General features: G+C 47.1%; 1 protein-coding gene across 1 annotated transcript; it reads left to right on the top strand.

The window, feature by feature from the left end:
• Window positions 1-1,093: 1,093 nt before the first annotated feature.
• LOC132584859 (serine/threonine-protein kinase NLK2-like) lies at window positions 1,094-15,128 on the top strand. The gene is given in 12 exon segments (XM_060256810.1): window positions 1,094-1,218; window positions 1,221-1,374; window positions 1,489-1,618; window positions 2,063-2,118; window positions 3,134-3,240; window positions 4,412-4,497; window positions 5,915-6,124; window positions 6,744-6,845; window positions 6,955-7,041; window positions 9,052-9,250; window positions 12,714-12,807; window positions 12,940-15,128. Coding segments are annotated over 12 exon segments (1,359 nt in total). The 5' UTR covers window positions 1,094-1,133; the 3' UTR covers window positions 12,989-15,128.
• The last annotated feature ends 11,238 nt before the right edge of the window (window positions 15,129-26,366 follow it).

Below are 26,366 nucleotides of genomic sequence, written 5' to 3'. Positions count from 1 at the left end.
TGGGGGAGGAGAATTGTCCTAGACTTGATCAAGCCTTCCCAAATCTTACAAGGAGTTTGGATACCTCAGTTAGCTCCCCCCCCCCCCAGCCACACAGGCTTTGCTTCCATAAAGCATCACCCCCCCCCCCCCATTACTGAGGCACTTTCTCCAAAGTGATTTTAGTCCCTGGAATAAGAACTCTGTGGGCCTCCTTGGCTCAAAATTAACATTTTCATATTGGGTAATCCATATACCGATTTGACATTCTCTGCCATTTCATGGAAATCTGCTGAAAGTGCTGCAGTTTTTGAAACTTTAGTTTATTAGACTAACACCCCCCCCCCCCCAAATTATTCCTGTGGTGCACCCAGAATCCTCCTATTAGAAAGGCAATAGACTCCCCACTTGTTCCTTGAGACTTTGAAGTGCACTTGAAAAATTTACTACTACTTCCCCTCCCCCCAGAAGGGCTCTCCTTCAATTGTTTCTCCAATAATTAGCAACTCTCAACCCTGCTGATGTCCTCGGGGGTCCCTAGATTTTCAGCCCAATAACAAGGGAAAGGCTGGGTCCCCCCATGACATTTCTATAGAGAGTCCAGATTTTGTATTAGCTTTCAAGATAAATTCTAGATCCCCCCAATCACAATTAAAATCGGAGTGCCCCTCTGCCTTGTGTTAAATATTTCTTCAATATTCCTAGGCCTAGGATTTCAGTCATTTTCCCAGCACCCCAAAGCTAACTCAGAGCTCCCCCCCCACACACACATTTTCAATATCTTTAATTCCCAAAATCTTCTTGGAAATTGACAATTGACAAATTATCCCTTTCAGCCCCAGTAACTCACAGCATTCCCTGAAGAAGTTTAGATCTCTGTAGACGTATTATCTAGTGCTTTTCATTCCCCCAAACCTGAGAGATCAGCTAATTTTTTGTAGCACCTCTATTTTTATTAGATATCTCCCCAAAGTCGTGCTCAGAGGAGGCCCCATATTCAGCAAGTCCTTCTCACCAACGCACCCATAGACTCCCCACTGAGACTCTCCGTATTCTTTACACGCATCTTCATTCAAATTGAAGACTACATCACACGTTCAGTCCCCTTTCCTGCCTCCAAAAACCAATATCCCTTCTACTCCCAAATCTGTCCAATGGCTTTTCAGGACCCCAACCACTCCCTGCAAACCCAGCTCTGTAGCAATGTTTTTGGGGCATTGACTGGGTTAATACAACCCCCCTAGCTGCTGGGCTAGGCGGGGGGCAGAAGTTCTATTGCAATAATGGGGTACAGATAGCCTCCCCCCAGCAGCCGCCAGCCGCCCCTAGTGCCACAGTGATGGTGGAGCCCGAACCGGACCGGCCTATTGGTTATGGAGCCTTTGGTGTGGTTTGGTGAGTGGAAGAGGGACTTTCTTTCATGGGGTGAAGACCTGGAGGGTGAAGAGGGGAGGGAGCAGGGAACTGTTACTTGAAAGATGCAATGTCTATTCCTCTGTCTGTCTACAGGTCGGTAACTGATCCCCGAGATGGGTCACGAGTTGCACTCAAAAAGATGCCCAACGTTTTCCAGAACCTGGTGTCTTGCAAACGGGTCTTCAGGGAGCTGAAAATGCTCTGCTACTTCAAGCACGACAATGTAAGTGTATGTGGGTGAGTGGAGAGGGATTTTGAGGTAATAATTTTGGGGATGAGTGATATTGAAGGCTAGCAGGTGTGTGGCATTCACAGAGTTTTAGTAGGCTCTTGGCTCTGCTGAGAAGAGTTTGCTTGTTGTGGCACAGGGACAGGCGGAAAGGAAGGCCTAGCTCCAGCATTCAACAGAGTGCATGTTCCCCTCAGACATCACATTTTGGGTGTCATGAAAAGCCAGGGAATGGTTAGTTGTTTAGTTTCTTCATAATTTCATGGCTGCTGGGCCAGAGGAAGAAATACTTGGACCTTTCTGCCTCAGATGTTGAACTCCTGGAATTGGAATTGTTACGCCAGTTTCATGTTAAATCTTGCAGACAGGCAGCTCTCTGGTCCTACCTCTCTGTGGCGGCATGCTGAAGAATGTTTTCATCACTCTTCTACCCCTCAGGTCCTCTCGGCACTGGACATTCTCCAGCCTCCACAAATTGACTGTTTTGAGGAAATGTATCCTTTGCCCCAAATATAGGCGAATGCCTCATACTTTACCGCCAACCTCATACTCTGCTAATTTTTCTTTGGTGCTGTTTTCGTAATACATTCATATGCGTTTCTTGTTTTTGTAATGCTTGGCTAATTGGGGCAGGGTGTGTGTCTCTCCATTACTTTTTTCATGTATTTATATTGTGCCTTTTTATTCCTGTCTCTGGTTTAATTTCTTTCATTTACAATCTCTGTCAAGTTTGCCTTTCTGGCCTCGCCCAGTTTTTCACAGCTAATCAGGGGCTGTCTGTGATGTGATATTGCTAATGCTTCCTTCTCCCAGCTCATCTCTATTACATATTTTGCCTTTCCTTTGCTATAATTTCTTCCTTTCTGTGCCTCTTATTAGAAGTAAAATGGTGGTGAAAGGGCCATCAAGTCACAATTGACTTATAGTGACCCCAGGTGAGGTTTTTCAAGGCAAGAGACGTTCAGAGGTAGTTTGCCATTGCCTGCTTCTACAACATGACCCTCCTCCATCCAAATACTGAGCAGGGCTGACCCTGCTTAGCTTCCGAAATCTGACAAGATCAGGCTAGCCTGGGCTATCCAGGTCAGGACAAAAGATAAGATACCCTTTGTTGACTTGCCTCCCTTTTCCCCTTTTGCTGTACTTCCTTCTTCTGAAATTGTCCCCCCCCCCCCCCCCCCGTTCAGTCCAGTTAAAACTTCACTGAGTTGTTCAGTCTGTATTTATCTTGCTCAGTTTTTACGCTGGGCTTATTCCCCCCTCTCCCCGGACTACTCTAGCTTTTTCTGTTTTCCCAGTTGTGTCGCATTCTTTCTCTCTGCAAATGCTTTTCCTGCCGTTGCTATTTGTTTGGGTTCATAGGATCCTCTCTCTGCTTTCTCGGTTTGTCAGGCAGCAAGTTAGCAAGTGGGAAGCCGGTTTTTCATTTCGCTTACTGGAGGGGGGGGGGTGACCCATGCATTCTGCAACCCACCTTGCTCCTCCACCCTCCTTGACGGTGCCCACAAGTTACGTCATCACAGAGCTGATGCAAAGTGACCTTCACAAAGTCATTGTGTCTCCGCAACCCCTCAGTGCTGACCACATCAAGGTCTTTCTCTATCAAATCCTCAGGGGTAAGTCAGACCTTGTGGGTTTGCCTCTTTGTTTTGAAAGCTTAACTGAGCCTCCCTTCCAGCAGATGGTGGCTTACAGTGTAAAAATGGATAATTAAATGTATAGAAATAAAACCAACATGAAGAAATAAACGTTTAAAGTCCTCCTTTTAAAAAACAATTCCCTAAGAGCCAGCTCAACAGTGAAAACAATATGTAATTTTCATACAGAAGAAAGCAAAGAAGAGGTGAAAAAAATCAAATGTCTGGGTATAAAGGGGAATCCTCACCTAAGACTGGATAACTTTGGCACCTGGTGTACAGCTGTGGGGAGGGAATTGCAGAGTCAAGGTGCCACCACTGAAGAAGTCCTGCTGCTAGGAGTCATTCACTTTACTTATGAAGCTGGGGCCCTGTGTCTGTAGGATGGAGGGGTGTGGAATTTCAGGTTGGTGGGGACCAGTGTTCCCTCTAAGCTGCAGAGTCTTGTGAGCAAAAAATTCTACTTCGTGAGCTATTGGTGTTAAAGTTGTGAGCTACTGCATAAATTATTGTGCTCTGCGGTCATCCTTCCTGAGCTAAAAATAAAAATGTCTGAGCTGGAGGCTAAAAATCTGTGAGCTAGACCAGTGTTCCCTTTAAGCTGAGTTAGTGTGAGCCAGCTCACAGATTTTTAGCCTTCAGCTCACACATTTTTGTCTTAGCTCAGGAAAAATGGCCCCAGAGCACAATAATTTATGCAGTAGCTCACAAAGCAGAATTTTTGCTCACAAGTCTTTGCAGCTTAGAGGGAGCACTGGTGGGGACCAACATTCAAATTCCTACACGATGCTTACTTTGCAACAGTTGCTCCCTCTGGCTGCTAAGCTGAGCTCCTTTGTGGAAGGGTGGGATAAAAAAAAAATAAAATTTCATGATCAAAGAGTGGATCTCTTGTGCAGAGTGAGATAAATTCAGAAGTTGTCATCTCTGACCTTTTCCTTCCATCCGTCCTTTCAAATTTTCCTCTTCTCTCTTTTCCTCTTATTATTTGTTGTTGTTTTACTCCCATCTTGCCTCATTCATTTTGGCCCTTTCTTCCTTCACTCTCTGAGCTTGTCACACTTGATATTGTTTCTCTGTGCCTTCTATCTGCTCCAGTCGAGCTTTTCAACACTCCTTAATTTGTTCTCCCCTCCTCTTCATTCACCAGGCCTGAAATATTTGCACTCTGCCGGTGTTCTTCACCGGGACATCAAACCTGGGAACTTGCTAGTCAACAGCAACTGTGTCCTCAAGGTAATTCACCTTCACAGCCAACAGGGGGGAACCCTTTCAAGCAACATTCTCTCTGTTGCCACTCAATGAGGTCATGGAGAGCAGGCATGGAATGGGGTATATGTTGGGGGTATTTCACCAGGCTGACAGCCTAAGAGGAGGGACCAACCAACCAATAACACAACAGAGTATCTCACTTCTGGAGCTATGTCTGTAGGTTTGCTAAATTGCTTGCTTTACACATAACTGTCTGGTGTGGGCATCTCCCCACTTCCTGATTGATGTGGGATAAGCAGGGCTTTTTTTGGAGCTGGAACTCCTTTGCATATTGGGACACCCACCCCTGATGTAGCCAATTCTCCAAGAGCTTACAGTAGGCCCTGTACTAAGAACCCTGTAAGCTCTTGAAGGATTGGCTACATCAGGGGTGTGTGGCCTAATATGCAAAGGAGTTCCTGCTACAAAAAAAGCCCTGGGGGATAAGTGTTCTATTTATTGGAGCTCTAAGAGATTTAGGTTCAAATCCCATAAGAACATAAGAGAAGCCATGTTGGATCAGGCCAATGGCTCATCCAGTCCAACACTCTGTGTCACACAGTGCTCAAAAATAACTAAGTGCCATCAGGAGGTCCACCAGTGGGGCCAGGACACTAGAAGCCCTCCCACTGAGCCCCCAAGCACCAAGAATACAGAGCATCACTGCCCCAGACAGAGAGTTCCAATGATAAACTGTGGCTAATAGCTTCTTTCGCTACCTTCTCTATCCCATGCATAATCTTGTAAACCTCTTATGTCACCCCTCAGTCAACGTTTCTCCAAGCTAAGGAGTGCCAAGCGTTTTAACCTTTCTTCATAAGGAACGTGTCCCAACCCTTTAATCATTCTAGTTGCCCTTTTCTGCACTTTTTCCAATGCTGTAATATTTTTTTTGATGTGTAATGACCAGAATTGTACACAGTATTCCAAATGAGGCCGCACCATCGATTTATACAGGGGCATTATGATACTGGCTGCCCCATCTCTCACTGGTGACTTACATGCAATGTTGACCTTGTTTTGCTCCCACCTGCTCCTGTGTAAAATTAAACATTCACCTTGCTTAAGTAGGAGTGGGGATGAGACACCCAGACAAGCCCAGAAGTTCTTTCTCATTCTTAGCTGTCACTGAATAATCAAAGCTAGCCTCCACACGCACTTCAAATCGGAAAGGGGCTATTCCTTGGAGAGAGGCTATGACTGCCACACAGGTTTGAACCACAGCACCACTCATTTTAGAAATGCAACAATAATAAAAATATCCCACCTAGAGAGTTAATTGATTTCAGCAATGGGCAGTGTACATAAGCACAGAGAAGCTGTGTATAACGGAGGGCCACAACTATATGACCTTCCTCCTTCTAGATTCCAATGTGTAACATGTCCCTTGTCTTTCTTTCAGATCTGTGACTTTGGTTTGGCCCGAGTAGAGGAGCTGGATGAGTCCCAGCACATGACTCAAGAGGTGGTAACTCAGTATTACCGGGCCCCTGAGATCCTGATGGGTACCAGGCACTATGGGCGCCCAATTGACATTTGGTCTGTGGGCTGCATCTTTGCTGAACTCCTGGGCAGGCGAATCCTCTTCCAGGCCCAGAGCCCCATTCAGCAGGTACCTATGGTTGACAGAACAATAAAGGGGGGGGGGGGGGTGTTTGTGCATGTAATCCCATATGTGTCCACCAGATGGTGCCAAAGTGTATTTTCCATTACCATTGTTTGTAATCTTAGAAAGTGTCCACAAGATGGTGCCAAAGAGCAATTCATCCTCCTGTATGTCACTAGATGGGAGCACAATATCATTATTTCCCGGACTTTCAAAGAACTTTGATTAACCTATGTGTCATAAAAGAATTACAGGTGTTACAGTGGGTGTCAGACGCTGTCAGTAGAGGGACCATCTTTGTTGTGGTCCTTAATGGTGCCAAAAGAAATCCATTTCCCAGGTAGTGAGACTTGGAGATTTTGCAGCCATCTGCTGGTTACCAAGGGAGCTGAAATGTTGATAGGCCTTCTCTTACTTATGAGATCTAAAGTCCTCACCACATAATCCTCATTCTTAACTTCTGGCACCAGTCAAGAAGCAGCCTTATAAAGGTCCCAGTTGAGGAGGATTTAAATCTGGGGAAAAGGTAGTGAGAATTGACAGTAAACATCTTCCTCTCTTATGCCTGTGCTTCCTCATCCTCCCTACCCTCTTGGTTGTGGCCCCTCTGTCCTGCGGACGGCAGCTGGATCTGATTACGGATCTCTTGGGGACTCCTCCAGTGGCTGCCCTCCATTCGGCCTGCGAGGGGGCCCGTGCTCACATACTACGTGGCAATCACAAGCCGGTGAGTATGGTTGGGGTGGGGAGAAGAGCCAGTCACTGGTAAAAGCAGGGAGGGGAATGAACAATGGCAAGGGTGCCCTCAGCGGTTTCTCTCCTCCCTTGCCTTCCAGCCCTCGCTGTCTGTCCTTTACATGCTCTCGGGGGAAGCCACACACGAAGCCATCCATCTGCTTTGCCGGATGTTGGTCTTTGACCCGGTGAGTTCACTCCAGGGAAACATATGGTTGGAATTTCTCCCCCTCAGAGGTGCCAGGGCGGCCTCTCTGTCTGAGGCAGTGATGTTCTGTATTCTTGGTGCTTGTGGTGGGGGGGGGGCAACAGTGGGAGGGCTTCTAGTGTCCTGGCCCCACTGTTGGACCTCCTGATGGCACCTCTTTTTGTTTGTCACTGTGTGACAAGTGTTGGACTGGATGGGCCATAGGCCTGATCCAGCATGGCTTCTCTTATGTTTTTATGTTCAATCTTGGCAGTCCTGGACTGCCAAAACGAAGGCCGGAACTTTGTAGATTTGATGATTCCAGGGCTGAACTGTGTGCAAAAAAAGTACATACAACTCTACCTGTAAGAATTCATCCATAGGACCTCAATTGCTCCGAATTGCTCCTGAGTATTATCCATTAGGAAGTTGAGTCTGGGTTTTGCTAATCTAGGCTTTTCTCGGCCTAATGAATTTTTGTTGGGAGTTATTAATTAAGATTTTTAACTGTCTTTAATCGGAAGCACTCATTTAAGGCAGCAATTCATGTGATTTCAGCTAGAATTAATTTTGGTGACTGGAGAAGATACCCAAATTTCCCTGCAGGTTTCCTATGTTGAGTTCTGATTTGAATGTTTAATAGTAGCGTGTGTTTAAATTCTGGTCACAAGATACATCATATTCTGGCTGGAGGGGTTTTGTTAGAGCCCAAACTGGTGCCTTTTGAAACGTGAACATCAGCCATCTTTTCTGCTGAAGTTTTGCCCGTGGGTCTCCTTGAAATTGGAGCATCTGTTTTCATCAGGGGTCTTTTTGTAGAAAAAGAAGTGCCAGAGTTTATTAGCGCAACTCATTTGCATACCACATTTGCATATACCACACACTCCTGACATCACCAGAAGGTGTACTAAATTATATCAGTTCAGCATCGACCTTAAAATGCTTCTTGAATTATATTTGTCATAACAAAACCTTACTCCCATCATACTTTTTAAATTACTTTTTCCTGTTTGGCCAGTGGTCACAATGGCATGATGAAGATTTCCATCTGTTGTCAAGCGTGTGGTTTCAATGACGAGTCAAGTTTGATACAACACTTTGTTTATTGATAGACCGATACTTTCAGTGTAACAGATTCTTGAGAGTGATGCTAAAGATACATTGATACAATACTTTTAAGGCATACTTCAAAAGGATTCCAAAAGGTGGGGGCCAGGGATGCGCTCTCACACATAAACTATCATAAATGTCTGCATTCTCATGGCGTTATCAGGACTCCGTCCTTGCTTTCCCCAGATGTGCCACACTCCCTAACAGGAATGTATGGGAAGGTGCTGATTATTCTTTCTCAAGTTAGTTTCGTTTCTCTCTACTTCTACTTTGCAAGCAATAAAGTAAGAAGGGGGAGGGGAAAAGAATAACAGAGTTAACAGACCTTGGTCCTCCATGATATTTCACAGGCCAGCTTTATGGGGGACCCTAAAACAATCAATTACCAATGGAATTCTACCGTGCTTGACATCTGTCTGCTTTTATGTTTTTGTTATTTTCCCATTTTTTGTCAGGGAAAATATTAGAAAGATTGTCAAGTCTTAGAGTTCAGCAAAATTCTTACAAAGGGGTTGAACAATGGAGCCCAATAGCAAGTATTTCGGGGGGGGGGGGTGTAACAAAGAAAGAGCACAACAAAATTTAGAGGTTCTGGAGCTCTGTTCCTGTGAGCTCCTGTGCAAATTTAGGCTTGGTTTTTGTAACGTAAAACATGAGGTACATTAATGATGGTACTGACCTGTTAGAATAGGCAGTGAAAATTTTGAAAGGATGGCAGACTTCAGATGTATGGAGGACTTAATGTCATACCAGCATGGCTGGTGCCTTGGTTGTCTGATGCATGACCCTTTTTGTGCATGACATTGTGTGCGTGATCTTAGTTCCAGAAGAGGCCTACCAGTCCAGAGAGAGTTTTCTCACGCAGGTTTTTTCATTCTGAATTCCATTTTCTGACCTTTAGGCCAAAAGGATCTCTGCCAAGGACGCTCTCTCTCACCCCTACTTGGATGAGGGGCGGCTGCGTTACCACACGTGCATGTGTACCTGCTGTTTCTCCGTCTCCTCGGGCCGCGTCTACACCAGTGACTTCGAGCCCCGGGCAGACCCGATGTTCGATGGCTCTTATGAGAAGAATCTCACGTCGGTCTGGCAGGTCAAAGGTAGCCAGTCTTGTTCTCACTGAGGCTCTTGACTGACTCGATTCCCTAAAAGCCTTTGGCTTTCCTGCTGGCAATCTAGATAGTGTGCTGGTTGCTGGTTTATTTTTGTTGAAAAGCAGGCGAAAGGTTTCCCAGGCCTAATTTGTTATGCTGAGGAGAACAGATATAAAAATAAAAGAACAGAGGAGAAAAAACATTACAATCTAAATCTGAGTCCAGTAGCACATCAGAGACCCCAAGATTTCCAGGGTTTAAGCCTGCAAGAGTCAAAGCTCCCAAGAGCACATTTCCCTGTGTTTTTATGCTGTACGTAGACTGATGTAATATCAAATCATCCTCCAGAGGGAGGAAAATACATGTAGGACATTCCCCCCCTCCCCACCCTGTAAGCTCTTGGAGGATTGGCTACATCAGGGGTGTGTGGCCTAATATGCAAAGAAGTTCCTGCTACAAAAAAAGCCCTGGGTCTGATACTTCTGTTTGGCTGGGTCCAGATGTCACTTTAAGCCAACACAAGGACAGTTCGCAGACGAAGCAAAAAAATCAAGCCCAAACATGCACATCTGCCACTCATCCCGCTCCTGTACTCACCCTGTCCTTACTTCTGAAACGGTAGCAAATTTTTGAGCTGCATGGCATCTGCCTCAATGGACGTCTGGACACTGGAGCACGCATGTGAGGCCCATTGGTGGTGTGAACCTGCCAATCCACTCTAGGTGCTAACCGGTATTCTTTAAAAAAACAACAACTGACCAGAGTGCATATGCGCATGACCACTAAAAAATGTATGGAAAAAAGAATCCCAAATCGTGCCAAGGGGATGGTGTGCAACAACTGTCTGAATGTGCCAAAGAGCCTCCCACACAGCAAATGGGAGACTTGCGCCAGAGCCTCTGATTGGGATTCAGCTGCTCCATTTTGAGCCGGCCCAATTTGAGATGTCTCCCATGCACCTGAAGCTGCCTGTCTGGACTCAGCCTTTAGGGCCTACATCTATCCATGTTGTGTGGACAAAGCAGGAATTGTTCACATGATTCAGGCCTGCTATTAAGAGATTTGGTGCACTTTGGTCCTAAGATGGTGCCCTGCTGGAAAGCGCAATCTGGTTTCCCCTCCTCCCCCACTAGTTCATGAAGACTGTACAGGCCACTCTAGTTTAGGGGTCCCAAATTCCCCGCCTGGGCGGGGGACCCCCGATTTGGAGCCTCCTCCCCCCGCTCAACAAAAATCTGGAAAGCGGGGGGGGAATGGCGGCCCTTCCTACCAAGACGAGCCGAGCGCAAGCGGGCCTCTGGAAGGGTTGGCTGCCCACCGAGGTCTCGCGCCGCTGGAGCTGGGCGCTCCTTCTCGGAGCCCTTTTCTTTCTGGTGGCGCAGCTTCCCTTCCCACCTCAGCCCAGCTGGCTGGGGGCTCTTCCGTGCCCTGGTGGTGGAGGGCCGGCTGTCCCCGGAAGGAAGGAGGGAAGCGCGCTTGTGGGCCTCTTCTGCGGCGGCAAAAACATCAAAGCTAACTAAGGCAGGCAAACAAATGAAAGAAAAGTGAGCTCCGTTGCTGCTGGCCGCGCTCACTGCCTTGGCGCCCGCAGCCACTCAGCAGGCGACGACAGCTCCAGCCGCATCACCACCCCCCGACGAGCCGGCGGGTGGGCAAAGGCCCAAGAAGAGAGTCGCTGCTGCCGGGGTCTTCCCGAGAGGAAGGGCAGCTTTCCCAGCGGGGCGACTTGCCTCTAGCCCTCCCCATCCAAGAGCAAAGGAGCGGCGGCGGCTGCAAGCTGCGCGCTCGGCCAGCCGGGCTTGGGTTTCTTGGGGCTTCTTGCTCCGAGTGGGCTTTCTTCTTTTGCTGCTTGGTCGCCGCTCGCCTGCCGGGTAAGAGACTTGCACGTGGCCAAGATCCCCGGAGAGGAGGCGGCTGAGAGGGGAGAGGATCGCCGTCTTCAAGTCCTTGAAGGGCTGTCCTAGAGACGATGGGGTGGGATTGTTTTCTGTGGCTTCGGAAGGCAGGACCAGAACCAGTGGGTTTGCTCTTGGATGGGGAGGGCTAGAGGCAAGTCTCCTTTGCTCTTGGACGGGGAGGGCTGGAGGCAAGTCGCCCCACTGGGAAAGCTGCCCTTCCTCTCGGGAAGACCCCGGCAGCAGCGACTCTCTTCTTGGGCCTTTGCCCACCCGCCGGCTCGTCGGGGGGTGGTGATGCAGCTGGAGCCGTCGTCGCCTGCTGAGTGGCTGCGGGCGCCAAGGCAGCGAGCGCGGCCAGCAGCAACGGAGCTCACTTTTCTTTCATTTGTTTGCCTGCCTTAGTTAGCTTTGATGTTTTTGCCGCCGCAGAAGAGGCCCACAAGCGCGCTTCCCTCCTTCCTCAGCTCAGCATTAGGAAGGATTTCCTGAAAGTTAAGAGCGGTTCCTCAGTGGAACAGGCTTCCTCGGGAGGTGGTGGGCTCTCCTTCCCTGGAGGTTCTTCAACAGAGGCTAGATGGCCATCTGACAGCAATGAAGATCCTGTGAATTTAGGGGGAAGGGTTTGTGAGTTTCCTGCATTGCGCAGGGGGCTGGACTAGATGACCGTAGAGGTCCCTTCCAACTCTGATTCTGATTCCTCAGTGGAACAGGCTTCCTCCAGAGGTGGTGGGCTCTCCTTCCTTGGACGTTTTTAAACAGAGGCTAGATGGCCATCTGACAGCAATGAAGATCCTGTGAATTTAGGGGGAATTTGTGAGTTTCCTGCATTGTGCAGGGGGTTGGACTAGATGACCCTGGAGGTCCCTTCCAACTCTATGATTCTAAGATCCCTCCTTCCACTGTCTCGTCCTCATCGGGTTGCCAGTCTCCAGGTGGGGACAGGGGATCCCCCGGTTTGGAGGCCCTCCTCCCGCCTCAGGGCCATCAGAAAGCGGGGAGGGGGGGGAAATGGCCGCTGGGCACTTTATTCCCTATGGAGACCGATTCCCATAGGGTATAATGGAGAACTGATCTGCAGGCATCAGGGGCTCTGGGTGGGGTGGGGGCTGTTGTTTTAAGATGAGGCCCCAAATTTGCAGCATAGCATCCGATGCCGCTCCTCGAAAGACCCTCCAAGTTTCAAAAGGATTGGACCAGGGGGTCCAGTTCTATGAGCCCCCAAAGAAGGTGGCTCTGTCCTTCATTATTTCCAATGGAGGGAAGGCATTGAAAAGGTGTGCGGTCCCTTTAAATGTGATGGCCAGAACTCCCTTTGGAGTTCAATGATGCTTGTTGCAACCTTGCTCCTGGCTCCGCCCCCAGAGTCTTCCAGCTCCACCCCCAAAGTCTCCTGGCTCCACCCCCAAAGCCCCCAGATATTTCTTGAATTGGACTTGGCAACCCTACTCTAGTTTAAAAACAAAACGCCAAGCAATAGAGAGCAAATGACTAGGATGGGACAAAATGGTGGGCAATTATAGCGTCTGCGACAGAAAAGAGCCAAGAATGAAAAGGATCCCTTTTTTCCCCAGAACTGGTGCACAGGTTTATCTTGGACCAGCAGCGGGGTAAACGTGTCCCTCTCTGTATCAACCCCCAGTCGGCTGCCTTCAAAACCTTCATCCGGTGAGTGTTCAGATGCTGCCCCCTGGAGGTGTAGCTGGAACTCCACATCCCCTAGAATGTCCGCCATCTTCCTTCGGTTTTGTGAGAAGGGAAGGATTTTTTAAAAACACTTTTGTCTTTTCCATTTGACAGCTCAACAGCATGGCATTCCTCCAAAGTGTCCAAAAAGGAGGAGAGATGAAGGTGTTTGCAGAATGGGGTGAAGAAATAAAAGGGAAAGAAAAAAAACTGAGGAAAGGAGATTTGAATTAGACAACTTTCTCACTGGATGCCGAGAGATAGAAGAAGAAAAGTGAAGCCACTCTTCTTAATCCTGCACTCTTGAACATTTTGACTCATGGACAAACATTTGGGGTGGGGGGAGAGTGTCTGTCTTTTTTATTATTTGAGGGGTGGGTGGGAAAGGGTGGGGGGGTTTTTGCCTTGATTGATGTCTTTTCTCCTCTTACCTTACTGTTCTGCACTGGAAGTCCCTTTAGGTTGTATGTTTCCCTTTGTGCAGCCCCTTCCCACTCCCAAAATATCTGCACTGTTGCCTGACACCCCTGTTCTTGCCCACTCCTCACTGACAAATCCTTCCCTCTGTGATCCTCCATTTGGGGTTGGGAGTTGTTGCCCCTGTTGGGCATGGGGTTAAGGGGTTCCTTTGTCTGAAATATACTTTGCCTATCTCTTTTTGCTCCAAAATTTAACAATCTCTCCCCGTTTCTTGTTTTTTTCATCCTTAGAATCCCATAATCCACCACTTACTTACCTGCCCATACCTCCCTCCTTTTCCCAAGGGCCTCCTGTTATTCCCTCACATAGCTAAAAGAACTAAAAGGATAGATTTATTTCCTTGCTAACTATTCAGTTTAGATGTTTCTCACAGCCTTCTATTCACATGGAATCTTTTGCCACTACTTAAAAGAGACTTTGGGCCTAACTAAACATTTATATGCAAACACAGGTAACAAAACCTCAATAGCCTTTTTTAAAAAGAGAGACAAAAGTAATTGAGGAGGCACAGGTTGATGTGGAGAGCACACTTAACTCTTCCCCTACCCAGGCTTTTCTGCTCTGAATGCTGCTTCCCAGACCCAGCTTTTTCTCCTCCAAGGGATCCAAATGCCTGTTTTACCTTGGCAAAATTTTAGTTTGAAACAAAGGATAAGATGAAGTAAAAAAGCATGTTGGGCAGTTGGAAGCAGAAAAATAGTAAGTTGGGAAAGAGCAAACCATCTTGTTCCCTTCTGCTCATTTCTATGCTTCAAATTTACCTGACAATTTGATTTTTTAAAAATTATCAAAGGTTTCTACACAGAGCACATAGACTGAAATGAATTGCCATTCACTCATTTTTATGGAGAATCTAGAGGACGTGGCTAACCTGTTGCAATTCAGTATTTTTGGGGGTGTTTTTCCTCTCCCTCATAAAAGGTCCACTTGATCCTTCATAGATTGGCACATTTTCCTTCTACCTTCCTTTATTGTTTCTTCCTCTGATTTTAATTCCTATCTTAGCACATTCTTGAATAGGATCCTCAATCAGTTATTGTTCCAGGAAACAGGGTGGGCAGGACAGAGACCCTCTTTCTGTTCTTCTCTTTGTGGCCAAAGCAATTGTCCATTCACAAACACCCCCTTAGTTTCAAGGTGGTAATCCCACAAATTATGCAGTTTATATAATTTTAAAATTTGGCTGTACCTCTGAATGGGGGTTTACTTCTTAACTAAATATATAATTGAATTGTGCCCCTCAAAACAGGCCCTGTTAAATTAAGGAGTGCAAATAGTTATGGAAAAGGAAAAGTTAAGCTGTGTGGCCTGGATTTTAGTTACACACATTTGCATGCTGTATTTAGTTAGGCCTCTTCTCAGCTCACTGAGTACAGAGAATCTTCCTTCCCTCTCTTCTGCCTCCCCACCCTTCAGTTTACAGCCAGATAAACCTCTCCCATTCTTCCTAACCCTCCCTTTTTATAATCTATTCCTTTATTGTTTTTACACCCCTTCAAAAATCTACCTCTTTAGCCCCTGTGTTTTTGTGTACACTTTTTGTGTGTGTTTTCTTGGTGGCTTTGTGTTTTTTGTTTTTGGCTGGTGGATATTTTCATTTTGTCTTGATTCCTTTATTTATGATCCCAGCAGTGTTCATAACCTCATTTGAATCCTGAGTGTGTGTATATATGCATATATAAATATATATATATTTTTCCCCTTTCCCTACACCAAAAGGGAAAAAAACCTGGAAACTTGAACTGTCTTGGCTGTAATAGTTTTTGACCCCTAATTTAATTGTTCTCCATAGTAGCTGAATTAAATTTATGCTGTGTATTTTCCTCCTGTGGTAGTTTTTCCCCCGCCCCCCTCCTTTTTGTCTTGAGCGTGAGTCACATTTGTGGCAGTTGGGCAGCTGTTTTATCTTTAATACTGCCACTGATGCCTTTGAGGGGAGGGTGCACCTGTGGAAACGACAACTGGAGCAGGAAGTGCCTTTCTGTGGGCCACAGAGCCTCACAGGGTGTGCTCAGGAAGTGATGTGAGCAAGCAGTCTCCACCACATCCTTTTTTCCCAATCGGTTTCGAAGATGAGCCAACCTTTGCTTTGTCTCGGGGGCCCTCGGAAGCAGCACCTCACGCTATGTATTTGGGGACTCCAGAAACCAGAAATCCAGCGCTGATAAGAAATCTGAGGTGAGACTCTTAGTCTTTTTCTCGCCTTCTGTTGGAGCCGGTCAGTGCATGATGGGAGCCAGTTTGCTTTAAAGGGGCTTGTTTTCTTCTCTTGAACTAGGCGGTCCCTGACTGGAAAACACACACCTAACAGGAAAAAATAATCAGCCAGAGCTCATGCCTAAGAAGATGCTACTTCCTCATCTGTGCCCTATTATGACCTCCCCTTTTAAAAAAATATATATTGGCTTGACCTGGCTAGCCCAGGCACACCCAATCTCAACAGATCTTGGAAGCTAAGCAGAGTCAACTCTGACAAGTGCTTGGATGGGAGACGTCCGTGGAATACCAGCAGCTGGGAGGACAGGGGCAGGCTTTATTCAGCCACAATGCTGAATATCCTCCAGGGGTCAGTCACCAGAAGTCACCATGACTTCCAGGTGCAGACACACACACACAAATACAAAAACACCTCCCCCCCCTCCCAAAAAAAAATTGAATGGAAATCCTTATATGCTGAAGAACTGCATTTCCCAAGCAGTGTAGAGGAAATACAGCTAGAAACCTTTCGGTGGGGCCTGGAGCCCTCCACAAATTAAAAGAGATCTTCAGGTGACAGTGCTCTGTTCCCCTGGAGATATAATAGCATTATATCCTTCTGACCTTCCTCTGCTTCTTAAAGCCCACTATCTCCAGGCGTACTGGAGTTGGCAACCCTGCTCCTGTGCCAAATCATTGCCTGCAAGCCCCAAGGAATCTGTAGTCCCCACTAAAGCCCAGAGTTATTTTAATGTGTGCTGGCTGGGGCTGATGGGAGTTGTAGGCAAAAAACATCTGGAGAGCTACTGTTGGCCACCCCTGAAATAGGAGATGGGATAAAGTTTCAGTTACTGCTCTACCACACTGTGTGGAATGAGGTACTGGGTTACAAAATCCAGTATTCTTAGAATTTCAATTGGTGTGTGGATGGTTTTCAGAAGGAAAATAGGTTTCTAGTGCCTATAGGTATTATTTACAAATATATAAAATAGTAGAATAAGGTTAAAAAAGTCAGGAAGTTATAATAATTAAGATAGCTTATCTTCCATTTTGTTATCTTCCATCTGGAATTTTTTCCAGTTTGTTCCTGTGACCTCAGAAGATTTAAAACAAACTTAGCAATTTGACTAGCGATGAAGGAATTTTGATCAGATAAAAGTTAAGAGACAAGCCTCTTGTCAAGGTCACCAATAACATTATAAATGAGGGGGCTAATTAAAAGATTCCTCTGCTCCAGCTGACAGAGACATTGGCGTAGAACATGAGATGTGTTTTCAGAGGCTATAATGACTGCTTTGAAGGGTGGACTCTGTGGCATTGTAGCCTACTGAGGCCCCTCCCCTCCCCAAACTCTGCCCTCTCCGGAATCCACCCCCAAAGTCTTTGGATATTTTCCAACCCAAACCTGGCAACTCTAACTAGGGTTGCCAAGTCCAATTCAAGAAATATCTGGGGACTTTGGGGGTGGAGCCAGGAGACTTTGGGGGTGGAGCCAAAAGCAAGGGTGTGACAAGCATAATAGAATTGGACCCCCTGGTCCAATCTTTTTGAAACTTGGGAGGTATTTTGGGGAGAGGCACTAGATGCTATACTGAAAATTTGGTGCCTCTATCTCAAAAAACAGTCCCCCCCCCCCAAGCCCCCGATACCCTCGGATCAATTTCCCATCATTCCCTATGGGAATCGTTCATGGAAGTGCATGATGGTTGTGGGGGTGGAGCTTCCCCCGCTGGCCAGCTGGCTGGGGGAGGGGGGAAGCCTATAAAACCGGGAGATCCCCCTCTGGGACCTGGGGATTGGGAAGCCTAACCCATGGGCATGAGGCACCTGTGAATATCTGCCACAGAGAACTGAAGCAGGCAAGATGTCAAGTCAAACTAGAGGGAGGATCGGAGTAACTCTGAGATGGAAGAAATATGTAGCTAATGTCTCCTAGTCGGGGAAGACACCTAAGGTCAAGAATGCGCAAGTTCTATCTGCTACTGCATACAACAGACTGCATACAGAGACTGCCAATCAACAGCCTGTAACCTGCGACACAGCAAGAGAAAGGCGCCTCCTGAACATATAGATCAAATCACGTGGTACTCAAGTCGATTTAATTTTCTTAAAATCTGATACTACCAACTGCTAAAGTACCAGGTACATAGCCCTACGGCTGCAGAGTTAGGCCTGGACCTTGCAGTAATTTCTGTTGATAAGATTTTCTACCAGGGGAGCAACATTTTTCCCCTCCCACTTCTGGTAGCCCAAAATTCTGTGCCAAGAACAGCAGGGGTAGGGCAGGAGGGATCAGTGGACATACCATCTATTTGGGGATCCCAGCATTAGGCAGAAAAAGGAGTAATGAAGATTGGTGTGGAGGGGGAAGGCGATTGAGACTTTCAATGAGAAGTATAGGGCTTTTGGTGATCTCCTGCCTTCAGTGAAGATTTAAGAGTTGGCTTGTGTAATTATCAGCCAATATATGCAAATATGCATACTTTATTGAGGTCTGAAGAACTATTTGTTTTGTTTCAGATATTTATTCACCATTTTTCAGTATTGCAAATGGGGGTTGTTTGCCTCTTTTAGGGCAGTGTTGGCATGTCTCTGCCCCAAAACCCCTTGTGAGTATGAGCAACAGTTCACTGACGGATGCTTCCCCTTTTCTCCACAGCCCACCTTCTCTCTGATGATCGCATGTTGTGTTGTGTCCAGTTGAGACGGCTCGACTTCTTAACGCTTGCTTGCCACGATTTCAACATCAGCTCCCCCTTTGGGTGCCGCGATGCCTCCTCCGCCTGCGGCTGTCCCCACACTGAGCGAGTGTGGCAGTTGCTTGTTGATCATGACCGGCCTGGCTTTTGCAGCAGGCCTGTTCATAGTGATTTCTGGTATCCTTTGCGTGTGCCTCTTCCATGGCACCCTACCTCCGGGAGCCAGGGACGTGCCATCAGTGTGGAGGCAGGGGGGGAGCCTATGGATTGAGCCCACCAGGAACTGCAGACAGCCAGATATCCTCTCCAGACCGTCAGAGGCGGCCCCACTCTGGATCCCTCGTAGGCATGACTGGTTTTTGAACACCTTCTCCGCAGAGACAGGGAGATCCTATTCCTCCGAGGACCTGTCTGCAGAGCCACACAGCCCAGCCAGCTCTGCCTCTCTGTTGTACCACAATGAACAAACATGGCCACTCCAGCCATGTGTAACCCTGCAAGACCTACAGGGATTTTTTCAGCACGGTAGCCAGCGTAGTCCATGAACAGCTTAGCAGGACTTGCCCCCACTGCTTTTTCCTGAAGTGTCCTGAAAAGGATTAATGATCTCTGTGGGATGAACAGTGGATTGAATGCGGCTTTGGGGTTTGCATAATGGGATGTGAGAAAGTTCTAGAGCATCTAACTCTGGTGTCCATGGCAAAAGACTTTGCTCAATGTGAAACAGGAGTTCTGTCAGGAAGCCATCGGATACCAGATGTTTTGGACACAAGAAATGCATTACAATGAGGGACAGTAGACTGGGATGAGGAAAGTCAATAAAAAATTCAAGTCATGAGAAATCTGTTGACCTTGATACTGTTTTTCTACTAGTTTTTAAAAATTTACATACGTTTAATGTTTTGACCTTTTTTTTAAACCCGCTTTGTTCTAGCAAAAGATTCCCCCTTGCCCTAGGATGGCCCTGCAAGTGGCCATTTTAAATAATACAGACTCTCCACTAACAAATTCACATAAACAAGACATTTATAAAAATGGAGATTAAAACAATACAACAGTTATGAAGGCAGAATGCCAGCAGGGGGTTGGGAGCTATCCAGTGTATTGCACTGATTAGCTGCCAACTGGACAGAAGACATCATGGGCGTGTGCTCAGTGCAAGGAGCTCCTGGTTCTCAGGGAATGAGTTTGCACCCTCGAGGCCAAGGTGACTGACCTGGGAAAGCAGAGGCAGCTGGTTAGGCACATGGATAAGACTCTCAGGGACTTTTTAGATGTCTCCCATGCTGAGAATGACAGCCCCACTGCTGTCAGGGAGCATGAGGGTCAAGAGGAAACAGGGCATTGTGTTGATGAAATTGGGGATGTTCCCTCAGAATGGACCCGTTTTTCAGTTGGTGAAGAGGTACCCTTTTACACCAAGGAACCATCCTTGGGCAGGGAGGGAGGGGGTCTCTTGGTAGTTGGTGGTTTGATCCTTAGGCATGTAGATAGATGGGTGGTGAACCCACATACTGACCACATGGTGACTTGCCAAATGGTATGAAGGCAGGAGACATTACACATGGTCTAGATAGGCTGGTCGACAGTGCTGGTCATCATGGTACATGCTGGTACCAATGATGTGGGAATATATAGTTGTATGATGCTGGAGGACAAATTTAGGCTGCTAGGCAAGAGACTCAGGGTGAGGACCTCCAAGATAGCCTTCTTGGAAGTGCTGCCTGTTCCACATACAGGCACAAATTAGGAATCTTAATGCAAAGATGAGACAATAGTGTAGGGAGGAAGGTTTAAGTCTGTTAGGCACTGGGATGCTTTCTAGAGCAAGCAGGACCTGTAAAAAAAAAGATAGCTTCCATTTGTCCTGAGAAGGAACTAGGCTGCTGGCACTTAAAATAAAAAAATGTGGCCGAGGAATCTTTAAACTAAATCTTGGTGGAAAGCTGACAGGAGATGAAATGTCTTAGGATGCCTCATCTCCAAAAGATGAAGATGTAGATGTTATGATTCTACAGGGCTGGCCACTGAGAGAGTGACAAATAATATTGACTGCCGGGCAGGAGGAAGGTTGCAGGCCTAACATGTCTGGGAAATTACAGATGCTTATATACAAATGCTAGAAGTATCTGATGTAGAATGGGAGAGCTGGAATTCTTAGTGTTAGAGGAGAATATAGACACTGTGGGCATTTCAGAAACTTGGTGGAATGAGAAAAATCAGTGGGATACAGTGATTCTGGATATAAATTATGCTGTAAGGATAGGGAGGGAAGGGTTGGAGGTAGAGGGCTCTGTATGTCAGAGAGGGTATACAGTCCAATAAGAATGAGAATATAAGATAAATTCACTTACAGAAATGCTATGGGTGGAAATAGTGTGCCCAAAAGAAAGTTTTAACTCTGGGAGTTTATCATCACCTACCACATCAAAGGTTAGAAGACAATTTTAAAATAAAAGAATTAAGGAAAGCAGCTAGATGTAATAGCTGTGTCATAATAGGTGATTTTAACTACCCACACATTGATGGGGTCAATATGTGTTAAAGTCAGGAGAAATAGACTGGGTTTCTAGATACTCTGATTGTGCCATGGAGCAGGTGGTCACAGAACCTAATAGGGGAGAGGCAATCCTGGACTTGGTCCTAAGCAGGGCTTTTTTTTTTAGCAGGAATGCACAGGAACGCAGTTCTGGCTGCCTTGGCATCAAAGGGTGTAGCCTAATATGCAAATGATCCCTGCTGAGAGCCAGTGAAACAATAGCAATGTCATGGGGCATGGCCTAATATGTAAATGAGTTCCTGCTGAGAGCCAGTTTGGTGTAGTGGTTAAGTGTGTGGACTCTTATCTGGGAGAACCGGGTTTGATTCCCCACTCCTCCACTTGCACCTGCTGGAATGGCCTTGGGTCAGCCATAGCTCTCACAGAGATTGTCCTTGAAAGGGCAGCTGCTGTGAGAGCCCTCTCAGCCCCACCCACCTCACAGAGTGTCTGTTGTTGGAGGAGATATAGGAGATTTTAAGCCGCTCTGAGTCTCTGATTCTGAGAGAAGGGCGGAGTATAAATCTGCAATTCTTCTTCTTCCTCCTTCTTCTGCAAAAAAAGCCCTGGTCCTAAGTAATGCTCAAGACCTGGTGAGAGATGTAAATATGATAGCACCAGTTGGAAACAGTGACCATAATGTTATTAAGATCAACATTTATGTAAATAGGGTGTTGCTGAAAAGACCAACACAACCACTTTTAACTTTAGAAGGGATAACTTCTCTCAAATGAGGGGGCTTGTGAAGAAGAAACTGAAAAGAAAGGTAAGGTGAGGAGGGTCAAATCCCTTTGGGAAACGTGGAGACTATTTAAAACTACAATCTTAGAAGAACACAGGCGTCCATGTTCTACCTATTTTGGCCTCCCTTGCTGTGACATTATCTTTATTACTACCAGCTTACTGGGGGGGTGGGGGGGTGGGCTCCCTCTGGGTATCCTACCCCCCCCAGGGAAAGTGCATGCGCAATACATAGCCTCTCCTCTCCCGGTGTAGTGAACGCCGCGTGGTCACTGTCTGGCTATGCCTGGCAGATGGTCACTGCAATGGCCTCTCCTGCATTACTGCATCCGTAGCAACACCTTCTCGATGGTCCCCCCCGTTTTTCACAGAGTTTGCTATGTCATGGTGCGACCGAATTGTCCGGCGGTATAACTGGATGGGCAGGCTGGGCCCACCAACCTCGCCAGCCTACGAGAAGGAAAACTCTAACATCAAACCCGGGCAGATAGAGCTCGTTAATGTAACACCTACCACCTGGAGGACTCGCTGCCGGCGTCCCGGCTTACTGGGCCATGGCAGATGACCCCCAGGTGAAAGGGTGGAGCCAGTACCGCGCACACTGGGCTTCACCTAAAAAATTCCTCTGCGCAGGCCTGAAGGGCATATCCACATACACAACCCACAACGCATCAAGTCCTGCAGCGATGGGCAAGGGGCGAAACCGCAGGTGGAAGGTGCCACTGGAAGCCGCAGTCCCGATCCTGCATGTAGGCGGTTCAGGGTATTGGTCGCCTGATGCTGACCCGGAGACGAAAGCATCTTTCGGCAGCACCCTGAACGACCAAGCAGCCCTATCTAGGGACAGCACTGCTTGCTCCACACGGAGAGGGGCCTAGAAAAGGTGGCCTAAACAAAGCTCGTCTCCCCCACCCCAGTTGGCTAGCCACGGTCAACGGGCATCCTTACTTGCGGTCAAAAAATAACAACAAAGAAAAGGCATGCACCTGCCTCACAAAGTGTGCAAAGACTTAAGCTTGCGTGTTGGAACATCAGAACCATGCTTGACACAGTAGACAGTGGTCGCCCTGAACGACGCTCTGCTCTAGTTGCCCACGAACTTCTCAGGTTGAATATTGACATAGCAGCGCTCAGTGAGGTCCGTTTCTCTGAGGAAGGTAGTCTTCAAGAACATGGTGCTGGCTATACCCTCTACTGGTCGGGTAAGTCAAAAGCTGAGAGCCGCCTTTCTGCCGTTGGCTTCATGGTCAGAAACTCCATTGCCTCCAAAATCGAAAACCTGCCATCAGGTCACTCAGATCGCATCATGTCCATGCGCCTCCCACTTCAAAACAAGCAGCATGCAACACTCTTCAGTGTGTATGCCCCAACCCTTCAAGCAGATCCTGCAGAAAAGAACAAGTTCTATGCTGATCTACGCAACCTCGTACGGAAGACCCCTACAGAGGACAAGGTGATCATCCTTGGCAACTTCAATGCCAGAGTAGGTAAAGACTCGGAAGCCTGGAAAGGAGTACTTGGCAAACACGGCATTGGCAACTGCAATGACAACAGGCGCCTCCTGCTAGAATTCTGCATGGAGCACCAGCTCACCATCACCAACACTATCTTCCAGCAGAAGAACAGTCTTAAGACAACCTGGATGCACCCACGGTCCAAGCACTGGCACCTTATTGACTACATTCTGGTGCGCCAGAGAGACCTTCGAGATGTCTTACACACCCGAGTAATGCCCAGTGCAGAATGTCATACGGATCATCGTCTTGTACGCTGCAATCTCCGTCTTCACTTTAAACCCACACCCAGGAGAGGAGGTATCCCTCGGAGGAAGTTTCAGGTTGGCAGTCTCCAGTCAGCCGAAGTTAAAGCTGCCTTCCAGGCAAAACTCCAGTCAAGAATTGAGGACCCCAGTTGCCCCACAGACCCTTCTCCAGAAGCACTCTGGGAACACCTAAAAACTACCGTCCTGCAGATCTCTGAAGAAGTCCTTGGGTTCTCCACAAGGAAGAACAAGGACTGGTTTGATGAGAACAATCAAGAGATCCAAGATTTTCTGGCGAAAAAGAGATCTGCCTACCAAGCACATCTTGCTCAGCCCTCCTGTCCTGGGAAAAAAGCAACCTTTCGCTCTGTATGTAGCAACTTCCAGCGCAAGCTTCGAGACATTCAGAACGAGTGGTGGACCAAGCTTGCTGAGAGAACCCAGCTGTGTGCAGACACTGGTGATTTAAGAGGGTTCTACGAAGCCCTGAAGGCAGTATATGGTCCATCATATCAGACTCAGAGTCCCTTGCGTAGTGCAGATGGCCAAGTGCTCCTCACCAACAAGGCATCCATATTGAACCGGTGGTCGGAGTATTTTCAGGTCCTCTTCAGTGCCAACCGTGTAGTTCAAGATTCAGCAATCCACCTCACCCCACTTCAACCAGTGAAAACAGAGTTGGATGAGATCCCCACTCTAGAAGAGACTGTTAAAGCCATCAAGCAACTGAAAAGTGGCAAGGCAGCAGGAGTTGATGGAATTCTACCAGAGATCTGGAAGCATGGGGGCATAGTACTACATAGCTCACTTCACAAAGTACTTGTCACCTGCTGGGAACAAGGCAAATTACCACAGGACTTTCGCGATGCAATCATCATCACCCTATACAAGAACAAAGGGGAAAAGTCAGACTGCTCCAACTACTGGGGAATAACCCTGCTCTCCATCGCAGGCAAAATCCTTGCCAGAATACTCCTGAACAGACTGGTGCCCACCATTGCAGAAGAACTCCTCCCAGAGAGCCAGTGCGGCTTCAGAGCTAACAGGAGCACCACCGACATGGTATTTGTTCTCAGGCAGCTCCAAGAGAAATGCAGGGAACAGAACAAGGCTCTGTATGTGACTTTTGTCGACCTTACCAAAGCTTTCGATACCGTTAGCAGGAAAGGCCTGTGGCAAATCTTGGAACGTTTAGGATGTCCCCCAAGGTTCCTCAGCATGATCATCCAGCTACACGAAGACCAGCGAGGCCAAGTCAGACACTGCAACGACCTCTCGGAGCCCTTCCCAATAGGCACAGGTGTAAAGCAAGGCTGCGTTCTCGCGCCAACTCTCTTTACGATCTTCTTTAGCATGATGCTTCAAAGAGCTGCAGTAGATCTAGATGATGACGATGGTGTCTACATCCGCTATCGCACCGATGGCAGCCTGTTCAACCTGAGGCGACTAAAGGCCCACTCCAAGACAATGGAAAAACTCATCCGAGAGCTACTGTTTGCTGATGATGCTGCACTCGTCTCCCACTCGGTATCAGCTCTGCAGCATATGACGTCCTGCTTTGCAGAGGCTGCCAAGCTATTTGGCCTAGAAGTTAGTCTGAAGAAGACAGAAGTTCTCCACCAGCCTGCACCCCAGGAGGATTATCACCCTCCCTGCATCACTGTGGGTGAATCAGTTCTGAAGACAGTCCAGCAGTTCAGCTACCTGGGGTGCATCATCTCCTCAGATGCTAAGATTGACAAGGAGATTGACAACAGGCTGGCAAAGGCAAACCGTGCATTTGGCCGACTGCACAAAAGAGTGTGGAGCAACAAGCATCTGAAAAAAGGCACAAAGATCAATGTTTACAAAGCGGTTGTGATGACAACCCTCATCTACGGCTCCGAATCGTGGGTTTTATACCGTCATCACCTGCGACTCCTCAAGTGCTTTCATCAGCGCTGCCTTCGCACCATCCTCAACATCCACTGGAGTGACTTTGTGACCAACACTGAAGTTCTCAAGCGGGCGGAGGTTACCAGCATCGAGGCACTGCTGTTGAAGACGCAGCTGCGCTGGGCAGGACATATTTCTAGGATGGAAAACCACCGCCTTCCCAAGATTGCCCTGTATGGCGAACTTTCCACCAGCCATCGAAATAGAGGGGCACCAAAGAAGAGGTACAAGGACTCCTTGAAGAAATCCCTTGGCACCTGTCGCATCAACCATCACCAGTGGTCTGACCTAGCCTCAGATCGCAAAGCATGGAGGCACACCATCCACCAGGCTGTCTCTTCTTTTGAGAGCGCACGCATAGTTGGTCTTGAGGACAAAAGGAGATTGAGGAAGAATCGCACTGCTACAGCACCAACCCTAAATCAGACTTTTCCCTGCAGCCACTGTGGCCGGACCTGCCTGTCCCGCATTGGTCTTGTCAGCCACCAGCGAGCCTGCAGCAGACGTGGACTATTGCACCCTTCTTAAATCTTCATTCGCGAAGCCAAGCCGAGAGAGAGAGAGAGAGAGAGAGAGAGAGAGACCAGCTTACTGTTGTATTGTTTGGGCCTATAGCCGTATTGATATGTTGAGTGTACCCAACTAGGACTGCTGCCAATGTTGTATATTATTGTTTTAATGGTTTTACTGTATTGTTATTTATGGTTTTAACCTGTAAGCATCAATTGTTGTTTAAATCATGTTGTTCTCCACCCTGTAAGCCAACTAAAATAAATAAATAAAAATAAAACCAATATAGTAATTAAATTCATCCAAAAAATAAGTCAAGGCAAGGAAAGCAAGCTGAGATGTGGAAGCATATAGAACGGAGAGGTGTCCCAGTAGAGAAACAAACAGAAAGAAAAAAAGACTAATAAAGACCTCTGGAAAATATATACAAACTGATAACATGCTAAAATATGTGCGTATATATGATTTCCATGAAAAAAATACGGAATCCAAGATATTGTATTTATTTATTTAGTGAACTGATATTCTGCCCTTTCCCATAACGGGTTCAGGGCAAATCACAGCATAAATTAAACAATAAAACCTACAATTCAAATTTAAAACAATACAATAAAACTAAAACATTTGAACGATACAACAAAATAAGGTGCATCATTGGCGGAAAGGGCACATTTCACAA

The sequence above is a fragment of the Heteronotia binoei genome, chromosome 15 (genome assembly GCF_032191835.1).
Source record: "Heteronotia binoei isolate CCM8104 ecotype False Entrance Well chromosome 15, APGP_CSIRO_Hbin_v1, whole genome shotgun sequence".
NCBI lineage: Eukaryota > Metazoa > Chordata > Lepidosauria > Squamata > Gekkonidae > Heteronotia > Heteronotia binoei.
This window is presented reverse-complemented; position numbering and strand designations above follow the sequence as displayed.